General features: G+C 40.1%; 1 protein-coding gene across 1 annotated transcript; it reads left to right on the top strand.

Annotated features, from left to right (window-relative positions):
* Window positions 1-592: 592 nt before the first annotated feature.
* On the top strand, window positions 593-10,741 carry LOC114480844 (uncharacterized). The gene is made up of 5 exons (XM_028475270.1): window positions 593-647; window positions 754-1,452; window positions 2,713-2,829; window positions 2,916-2,938; window positions 10,631-10,741. Exons 1-5 carry the CDS (start codon window positions 599-601, stop codon window positions 10,739-10,741), a joined length of 999 nt encoding a protein of 332 aa, XP_028331071.1. The 5' UTR covers window positions 593-598.
* Window positions 10,742-11,485: the final 744 nt, after the last annotated feature.

Genomic DNA, 11,485 nt, shown 5'->3' with positions numbered 1-11,485 from the left:
GTAAAGCTGCTGTTGTGGTTTTAACAGGATGTACATATGCATGCACTGTTTCTCAGAGACCCTCAAATATCTAAAAATAGATCTACTAAATAACAAAATCAAATGGATTAAAATGTTTAATACCTTCATTATGTCTCAGTACTTTCTGCTAAATGAGGAGCTCAAACTACATAGAGTTTAGAAAGACACAACCCAATGGGAGATAGAGAGAGATATCAGGTTTTCCTCAATAAATATGTTTTTTTTTAAATGTTTTACTTGTTTGGCTAAAAGGTGGATCAAAAATTGTTTTTCATTAGTGACTGAAAAAACTGAACCATTTCAATCATGAACACAATCATCATCAGCTGTGTGTGTTTCTTAGTGACTAATGTGTATTTACAGTGACTTACATCCAGATGTTGAATATCAAAGTCTTCTATCAGTGGATGCAGTGAATCTGCTCATGTACAGAACCTGCTGACATCAAAGCTACCAGTGAACATGTGATGATGTTTCCTTAGTTGGGCGTGAAGTGTCACTTCAGTCCGACCAATCAAGTGTAATCCTTGTTCTTAAGAGCGGCTTCAGTTCCTGTCAACCCCAGAATTCCAGCACCATGACTTGTGCACACTTTGTCCTCTCTCTGATCTGTTTGCTCAGCATCGGTGAGTTTTCTTTCTGACACTTTAACTTTATACTCTTCACTTTGTAGAGACTCAGACTTTTCTTTAGCTGTGAATGATGGTGTGTTTGTTTTTCTCCATGTTTCAGCTCAAGTTTCCTCATCTCTGCATCAGGAGAGACGTTTGATTTCAGTTAATGTTGGTGACAGTGTAACTCTGCAGTGTTCATATCAGAAGAATGATGTTGATACATCATTTTTCTTCTGGTACAAACAGCCTCTGAGGCAGGAACCAAAGCTAATATCTACCCAGTTTGCATTTGACAGAAATGGAACTTTTCACGATGAGTTTAAGGACGAAATACGCTTTACACTGAAGAATGAAAAACACAGTTTAATCTTAACAATTTCAGACGTGAACTTTTCTGACTCAGCTACTTACTACTGTGCTCAATCTATTCATAGTTTTAGCTTGGAGTTTTCAGAGGGAACCACTGTTTTTGTAAAAGACACAAATTCTTTATTTAACGCTTTGGTCCAACAATCAGACTCTGAGACAATCCATCCAGGAGAATCAGTGACTCTAAAGTGCACAGCATCCACTGAGAGCTGTGGTGGAGAACCCAGTGTTTACTGGTTCAAGAACTCTGAGTATCATCATCCAAGTCTCATCTACACACAATGTGACAACAGTGATCAGTGTGAGAGGAAAACAAATAAAAAACACACCTGTGTCTCCAACCTGTCATTGAACAACCTGAATCAGTCTAATGCTGGAACCTACTACTGTGCAGTTACTGTGTGTGGACGCATTCTGTTTGGAAATGGAACCAGACTGGAGCTCAAAGGTAAGAAGTGCTGCAACATGTCAAACTGTTTAATGATTGGTTACATAAAGAACATATTTATAGTTTAAGTATCTCACATGGACATAAATAAAACACCAGAATATAAATACAACTTCATTGTGTAACTTTGTTCATAATTATTTATGTACATTTAATTTTATGTTCGAGGAACAATCAGTTCTGGTATCGAGTGAAGCTACTGTTAAAGGTATTGTGTATGCACAGAAAATTTTAAATCATAGTTGGATTTGTGGATTTTATTGTTGTGGATAGCAGTTGGCATCTAATATTTTGATGCACTGGCTTCCAGTCAAGTTTCGAATAGACTATAAAATCTTAGTTCTTGCTTTCTGAGCGTTACATGGTCAGGCCCCTCAATACATCTCAGACTTGTTGTGCCCCTTCACTTCGGGGCACAGTCTTTAGTCTTCAGGTCAGGGTCTCCTAAAGATCCCAAAAACTAAATTTAAAACCAGAGGAGACCTGGCGTTCCAGGTTGCCCCCAGACTCTGGAATAATCTGCACCAGTCTCTCCGGGAGCTCAACTGTGTGGACACTTAAGAAACTGTTGAAGACTTCGCTTTTCAGAAAAGCTTTTAGTTAACTGGATTTTAAGTTTTTATTAAATGGTAAATGGACTTGATTTTATATAGCGCTTTATCACCCCACTGAAGCAGTCTCAAAGCGCTTTACATATCAGCTCATTCACCCATTCACTCTCACATTCACACACCAGTGGGACAGGACTGCCATGCAAGGCGCTAGTCGACCACTGGGAGCAATTTAGGGTTCAGTGTCTTGCCCAAGGACACTTCGACACATAGCCAGGTATTGGGATCAAACCCCCAACCTCTCAATCAGAAGAAGACCCACTACCACCTGAGCCACGGTCGCCCTATTATCCTTTTTATGATGCTGTTCCTATGATGCATATGCACTCATGTTTTATTATGCTATTATGATGCTGCTCTTTATTTCTCCACAGCTCTGTACAGCACTTTGTTATATTATCTGCAAAAAGCACTTTATAAATAAATAAATTACTTATCTCCAGCACATGTTGAAAAATTGACAATAAAGATGACTTTGACGTTTTGTGATGATTTCATCTGATGTTCTTGCTTTCCCCAAAATATTGACTTTCTCAGAAATAATCTCATGAGACGCACAAACAGCATGCTAACACAGCCCTGATTACTGTTTTTAGACCCAAAACTTTGATGTGACACAGAACTGAACCTCCTCTGTCTGTCTCTGCAGATGGTTCCAACTATTCGGTCTTGGAATATAGCCTGGGTGGAGCTTTGCTAGTCACCTCCATTTTATTAATAATTTTAATGTTCAAGATGCTTAAAGCCAACAGCAGCAGATCCACAGGTACGCTACTTAAACCACTTTCACTTTGGATTCTGTAAGTTTGGCCTTTTAGTGATAAACATTTTTTCTTTCCCACAACTTTCCAGCTCTTCCAGCTACAGACACAGAGGTAGGTTTTACCTGCTGAGCATGTTCTTCAGTAACTCACATTAAATGATGAAATCACTTTTCTGATCTGAAATCTTCTTCTTGTTGACAGGGTATCAACCAAAGCGCAAACGATCTGACTTATGCAACTCCGATCGTTTCTTCATTCACCAGATCTCAAACACGGAGGCAGGAGGAATGTGTTTACTCCCATGTAAAGTATTTTGTAGTCATACCTAAAAAAAATTCCATCCCTAGAGGTTTTTAGAATATATACACTTTGTTTCATATTTTATTGCTGTAAAAGTTTTGTCATACAAAGTAAAAATGGCACCAAATAAAGACTTTTCTTTGATCATAGACCACTGTGTTAGTGTGTGGATCTATATATAGTGTGACATTAACCAATGACTAAGTTTCTCAGACACATGAACTCAACCTAACTGAGGAGGGAAAGAGCAACAAACAGCCAACTAATACATGGTTGGTGCTGGTACCGTGACACGTACTTGTACAGGTGGATGTGTTGTCACACTTGGTCTCTGGCTGTATGTAAACACGTGATTAACCTTCTTATTTAACCAGAATCAGCTCTTTATAGAGGCCCTGAGCCATAACCATTACAGCAGAAAGCAGTCCACAAGCAGCTGTTCATAATCAAGACCACACTATCCGAGACCAAGACTTGCCTGAGACCAGAATGCACCGAGACCAAGACAAGACCAAGACTTTCGGGAGCCGAGATCGAGTCAAGACCATAAACATTTTTTTTTAAATTTAAAAATATATTAATAAATAAAATTATGACAAGGTTCAAAAGTTAAATAACATTCTCTCTTTAATTTTAGTTTCTTTTAAATACATTTGACGGACAAAAAAGGTGCCTGCAAAAAATTAACTAAAATATTAAAACTACTACTGCTACTGATAAATTCACAATTATTCTACATATTTGAAAACAAGATTTTTATGTCAGCTGAATGCACAGCAAGTGTTTAAAAGCATTTCTGCCAAGAAATAATGATTCTTGATTCTGATTCTTTGAGTTGTACAGGTCAACAGGTCAGATTTCACAAGATTATTTTCTAGTTTGAAAAACCCTTTTTACAGTCCATTTTTATTAATTCACTTAGTTGATATAGTTTAATTAGGTTGCTGTAATGTAACTAAGATATTCAATAAGCGGATTCGGCATCTCGCTGCGCGCAAAGCATGCTGGTCCGGGTCAAAGGTCAGGACTACCCAGCTCCCGCCTAGCTCGTATCATAAAACGTAAATATGGCCGAGTCTGACAAAGATATTGAATATTTTGAGCGTTGTAAAGTGGATGTTTTAAAAGAATATTGTAAGAGACGTGGACACGTTGTTACTGGGAAGAGGAAGAAAGAACTGGTGGCCCTCGCTTGGGCATTGTCATTTCAAAAAGCGCCTATAGTTTTGACAAAACAGCAGAAACGAAAGGCTGTCAACCTTGATTATAAATCTCTGCTCGAGATCGATGTTGACAGTTGATCCTGGGGGGATTGGGCATATTGTGGCGAGAAAGAAAAGGACGCCAACAAACCCCCGAAACCTGCTGGGTGAGAGACACCTCTCTAACATGTACACCACAATATAATATTTATATACTAGTTTACTAGTTAGCTTTAATGTAGTACAGTATATGTCAAACTTACTGATTAAATCCATTCGGCACGACGTTCTGGATCTTTTCTTTCAGTAGGAAATGGGATGAGTACGTATGGCGGGTCGCATATACATCGTGAGGTTCCTTTATTGCACTCGTGAACGGGGCAAAACTCTTTCATCCACGTATTAAGCCCACGTGTATCGTTGGAACAGCCACGCACTGAACAATGGGACCCTGGCATATTGCCTTAAAACGACCTTAAGCAAAGTAAATGCCTAAAAGTCCATATAAGTAGCCGGTTGTTCCGCTAGACAGGGGCTTTGTTGACATGCTGGGTAGTCGTGAACTCTGACCCGGATATATTGACCCGGGAATCGCGCATGCGTACTGATAATGCTGATTTGGCTTATTAACAAAGGTTTCCAACTGTAACTGTAAAAGTGAAACTTTCTAAAATAAAACTACAAACAAGTTGTCAGCAGTGTAAAAAACATAGAGCTACAGGTAGATGTGAAACTAAATAAAACAAACTCAAACCCTGGAACAGTCATGTGACAAATCAATCAATAGTTCTTGTTGAGAATTATTATTCTGGATACAGTGGAAATAGAAACTATAAAAAAATAATTATATTGTGAACCTGTTTATATTGTGGGGAACATATTATATACATAAATGTAATTGGAGTCTGAAGCCACAAAAAAACACCACTTTAAAAAGATAATAGACTAATATAAGACCTCTTTACAGTTATTTGACTCATTCTGTGCTAGTGCAACTCTGCGGCGATGACGCGCTGGTGACGACAAACCAAGATGGCGGCGGCCCGGACTACAGCCGACATTATGTAATAAAGCCTTAAAAGTCATGGATATAATTAAAAGAGTGGATGGACAGATGCATAAACATGCAGACTTTCACACGGACACACACGGACTTATTAAACACACACAGACCTCAGTACACATGGTAAACGGAAGAGGCTTCACCGCTCGGCTGGCACTAGGACCCAGAAGCAGAATAAGTGCGTCCCCTATCCAGCCTTCACAGGCTGTAATATCATCAGTTTATCATTTTACCAGTTGTTAGAGCTACTGTCTTTACCAGGGAGATAATATTTATTCATGGTGATTGTTTTCTGGAGTTTTACTGGGATTTTTACCGGTGATTAGTTCATATCTCCCTTGCGCTCCGCGATCCAAACTGACACCGTAGCCACACACGTATGAGTGTGTCACACACGTCACATCAAGGAAGGTTGTGGTCATTATACGGGGTGGATTAAATAATGAATAAAGGATTGTTTTATCCCGTTCTTCTCCGTATTATCACATTATAAAAAAAGTTTAAAAATAGCAGGAATTAGTGCTGGTCTCGAACGGTCTTGACGGAAAATCCCGAGTCCGGGCAGCCCGAGTCCGAGACAAGACCGAGTCAAAATGCTTCAGAGTCCGAGACAAGACCAAGACCTTTGAAATTTGGTCTCGAGACCAAGACCGGTCTTGACCACCACAACACTACAAAGAACACAGAGCACACAGAGCTGTGTATGTCTGAAGAACATGCTTGGATAAAAATTAAAACAAAGAAGCTGATTTTCATCAATAACTTCAATGCACTTTGTGTTTTAATGAGAGAACATGTTTAATGTGACTCTTTCAGCAGCTCAGTCAGTTATAGGGCTCTACAATATTATTTCATGGTTGAGTGAGGTCAGGTTGGAATGTCAATGCTAAATAAATATTTTCATGTTTTTATTTGATTTATTCTTTGAAGCATTAATATTAACTAGTACAGCGCCCGTCGGAAGTATGTATTTATATAGTGGGAGCTTAAGTGTGGTTGTCAATTATGGCCAAATGAGTATGTGTTTGAAGGTTGGATGTACAAAGAGGTGTACATACTCTGTACTGTTATAAAGGGGTATATTTGTGGGTGCAAAGTAAAATAGTGTGTGCAATTTCCCAGGTTTAATTCTATGGGACATGCACATGATAAATGTGTTTTTTTACTCATTTTTATTTATTTTTTTGTTTGGTGTATTTTTCTGTAGTGTGTTTTTTCGCGTCATTTTGTGTGTTTTTGGAGCCTTTTTGTATATTTCTTATTTTACTCATTTTTATTATAAATACTTTGTGAGGTGAGGGCATATTTGAGATAGCGTGCGTGCAACTCGCTACCTGTCCTCCTGGTTGCCGTATGGGACTATCTCCTCCGTGGGTTCTCTCACACACACAAGCATGTGCATCAGCCGTGTGCATGCACATACTCCGTCACAGGTTGTTGAAATGCGTGTGTCCCCACCCAATGCGTGCAAAAACGGTCCCGAAAATACCACAACGCGACGCTTTGCATTACACTTACATAACTTTTCGCAGTACAAAAATGTTACCTTCTTTTGTGGACTGGAAGAGGGTATTCTACTGATTATTAGAGGTTGTAAATAAACAGACTGGTGCGCTAGCACCCACTCACACTGAGGTTAAAAGCTGAATAGGTTTAATTTCTGGGTATATATGAATGTGCCGTCCGGGCTAAATAAAATGAAAGTAAACATTTTGCAACACCAAAGAAGTCCAAAAAAATGAATGCACACTCGAAGTATGTGGAACCTGTTAAAAAAGTTTCAGGTCGAACAGACACCACGTCAGGGAGAAATTCACTCCACAAACACACACACGGTCCTGTAATTAATAGAAAGATTTATACAAATTGCAATCTTTTAATTAAAGTGGTTACTACTCGGTTTGGGCATCGTTTGGTTTTACGATTCTGATTCCGATTCCTGTTCTGAACGATTCTCGATTCCGATTCTTTGAGATGTACTGGTCAACAGGTCACAGATTTCACAGGATAATTTTTTAATTTGAAAAAGCCTTTAAACAGGTAATTTTTTTACATCACTTAGTTGATACAGTTTAATTTGGTTGCTGTACTGTAACTAGGGTATTCAATTACATAGGTCCCCAACTGTAACTGTAAAAGTGAAACTTGCTGAAATAAAACTAAAAACAAGTTGGCAACAGTCTAAAAAACAAAGAGCTTCAGCCCAGGTGGATGTGAAACTAAATAAAACAAACTCAAACAAACTCTGGAGCAGTCATGTGACAGTTCTTGTTGAGAAAGATTATTATTCTGATACAGTGGAAACAGAAACTATAAAAATAGTTATATTGTGAACCTGTTTATATTATAGAAAAGATATTATATACATAAATGCAATTGGAGTCTAAAGGCACAAAAAACACCACTTTAAAAAGAAAATAGACTAATATAAGACCTCTTCACAGTTATGTGGGTAATTCTGCGCTTGCACGACTTGAGGCGATGACACGTTGGTGACGACATAATCCAAGATGGCAACGGCTCGGACTACAGTCGACACTATTTAATAAAAGCCTTAAAAGACATGGATATAATGAAAAGAGTGGATGGACTAAGGCATAAACATGCAGACTTTCACACGGACACATCGAACACACACGGACCTAAGTAAATGGAACAAGCTTGATTGGTTCATATCTCCCTTCCGCTCTGCAGTCCAAACTGAAACCGTAGCCACACACACACACACACACACACACACACACACACACACACACACACACACACACACACACACACACACACACACACACACACACACACACACACACACACACACACACACACACACACACACACACACACACACACACACACACACAGAGTTCTGAACGCATCTTATACAAACCCCACGTAAACAGAACACCGCGGAAAAAAACTAGTGCATCGAAAAAAAGAATAAAAATTGCAAACATCTTCATAACGGTTCTGGAACCGGACGTTAGGACGTTCTCAGTGGCCAACCCTAGTCAATACACATTCAAAGCTAGATATGCATTGGTGCTAATAATTTGCCAAATATTTTATTTATTAATTTATTTCGGTTTCAGCCAAAAAATTAGTTTTGGTGTATCCCTAATGAAAGGGATACACCATGGAATGTTGCATGTCCGTAGTGAAGATCATGATGTGAGAATATCTTGGAAAACATGTTTAACTTGTCTGTCATACTAGCATCCAAGGTCAAAGCTTAGGTTAGAACTCGGCTGATTGTTTGGCTAGTAGACTGGCAGTGGCTATTGCAACTAGCAGTGTTTTTAGTTTGAACTATTTCTTTTACAGCACTAAGTTCACCAACGACACACCTAACAGGTAGGTAAACGTGTCGATCAGTCTCATTCCGTACCACTACAGGTATTCTGTAAGGGGAGTCTCTTGGGATATTAATGAGACAACATTCAACAAATGTTCTCCCAGGTAAGGATGACATGGTAGGTTTCTCAAGTAGGAGACATTTTTCATTGTTTATATTGCCAATATTTGCATACCCCTCTAGCACTAACTTTTCACCAGCAGGGATTTCACTTGGCCCATCATATCTTAGGTTGATAAGGCCAAGCTGGTCATCTAAACTTTGCCTATGCCTGATTTGTAAAGTTCTCAAGACTTGGTGTTAGCCACAGTAAGCACCATTATGAAATGCATTGTCATCACAAAACTGTTCATAAAATGGATCAAGAGTATTTGTTTCCGAATAACAGTGGGGTGAGACTATTTGAACGAACATCTGGCACTATAAGGGCAAGTGTTGCTATTTCAGGCTGAGTAACAATGAACTATTTTGGGAACTGGAGTGTAAATTAAACATACCCCAGGTAAGACACTGACTGGCCGTTTGCCCCCTCAATCTCTAGTAAGTCACCAACTGGTTGAATCGTCTGATCTGAAAGGTGACGATTATAAAAGGACAAGGACATGGTTGTTACCTGAGACCCAGTATCAAGTAATGAGTTGCACACAAGCCCATTAACTTTAACATTAGCAGTGGTCTTGCTACTAACTAGCCCTTTAAGTAAGGTTCTGGTTTATGCCACTCTGTGCTCTTTTAACTTGGCTCTTGGTTTTGTTTCCACTTGTTTCCATTTGTCCCTCAATAGAACCACTGTTTAGTTTAAATGTTTGTCAGGTGTTGGATTGTCTTTTTGCCAAGCAAGTTGTTTCTCTTTTAACAGAGTTTTTTTCATTTACACTAATTTCGGATTGAAGGATCATTACAGCTTGTGGCAATATGCCCATCCTTGCCACAGTGAAAGCAGTACCATGGTTTTGGCTTTGGTTTAACTGTAACAGATGTGGCTTCTGAGGTTGTTATCTTTTTGTTAACTGGTTTGTGTTTTTGTTTGTCTTTTTCCTTTTTCTTGGTAGGTTTGTTTGCTGCAGACATTAGTTGTTTAGGAATCGAGAGAGCAGCGATTTAAGCCTACAGTTCAACAATTTGCTTCTGAAGTTGTTGCATAACTGGTGGTTGGGTGGAGAAAAACTGAGGAGCATCAAATGGGTCAGAAAGATATGCTTCATGCACATTTGCTGCAGCTTGAGCTTTTGGTTTCTAGAACCCCAAATGTTGTTTCATCTAATTTGCTTTTGCAGTTTGTTTGTCCTCCTCTGTGCATAAAAGGAGTAAAAACTCTGGAAAAGTGGGTGTGTTATCAGAATCAGAATCCTTTAATTGTCATTGTTACTCTTTAGAAGCACAACGAAGTTAAAAAAAAAAAAAAAACAGCTCTCGTAAAAAAAAGGGTGAACAGCAGAAGGTAGTGCAAAGATAATTAGTGCAAAAGACATTGAATCAAAGTCTGTAAAAAATTGCAAAATAAAATCGAAGAGTGAAGGACATTTTAATCTTAAAAACTGTACAGTCCCCAGAAGATATTTACAAGACAAGAGGTATATTTTACAAGAAAAGATTAAAACAGCAGATTCGGGGTTTGTTGAGGTTTAAGGCGTTCAGGGCAACAACAGCTCTTGGGTAGAAACTGTTTTTTGGTCTGTTTGTTTTTGTCTTGCCCTGAAACGCCTCCCTGAGGGCAAAGTTGGAAAAGGAGGTGACCGGGGTGTGAGGAGTCCCGAAGGATGTTGTGGGCTCTCCTGAGGCAGTGGGTGTTGTATATGTAGTCCAGGAATGGGAGAGGGCAGCCAATCAGACTCTGGGCAATGTTTATGATCCTCTGGAGCTTCTTCCTGTGTGCTGTGGTGCAGCTGGCAAACCACAGCGAGATGCCGCAGCTCAGCACAGACTCCACTGAGCAGTGGTTGAAGCACAAGAGCTCAGATTTTAAGTTGTTGTTCCTGAGGATCCTCAGAAAGTAGAGTCTCTGTTGTGCCTTCTTCAGGATTGCTGTGGAGTTAACAGTCCAGCTCAATTCCCCAATGATGTGGATGCCTAGGAACCTAAAGTCTGACACCATCTCCATCCCATCCCCATTTATGGTGATTGGTTGAATGACCGGTTTACACCTCCTGAAGTCGACAATCAGTTCCTTCGACTTCGAGGTGTTCAGGGTGAGGTTGCTGGTGGTGCGCCATTTTGACACCTCTCCACCTCCACCCTATTGGCCGTCTCATCTCCTCCTGAGATTAGCCCCACCATCGTGGTATCATCTGCAAACTTAACGATAGTGTTGCTCGGGTGGATGGGGGTGCAGTCACACGGTGCAGAGTAGGAGGCTTAGTACACAGCCCTGTGGAGAACTGGTGCTCAGTGCTGAGGACAGGTGGTGTCCTACTCTCACCTTCTGGGAGCGGTCTGTCAGGAAGGCCATAATCAAGTTGCAGATGTTGTGGGGGAGACCCAGATCCTCCAGCTTGCCTACCAGTGTGCTTGGGATGATGGTGTTGAAGGCCGAGCTGAAGTCCATGAAGAACAGCCTCGCGTAGCTCCCTTGCTGTTCCAGGTGTGTCAGTGTGGTGTGCAGAGCGGTGGCGTCCTACGTAGACCGGTTGGCTATGTAGGCAAACTGATGGAGGTCGAATGTGTGCAGCAGGCATGATATGATGTGACTCCAGACCAGTTTCTCAAAGCACTTCATGATGATGAGGGTGAATGACACTGGT

Source organism: Gouania willdenowi, chromosome 18 (assembly GCF_900634775.1).
Source record: "Gouania willdenowi chromosome 18, fGouWil2.1, whole genome shotgun sequence".
Taxonomy (NCBI): domain Eukaryota; kingdom Metazoa; phylum Chordata; class Actinopteri; order Blenniiformes; family Gobiesocidae; genus Gouania; species Gouania willdenowi.
This window is presented reverse-complemented; position numbering and strand designations above follow the sequence as displayed.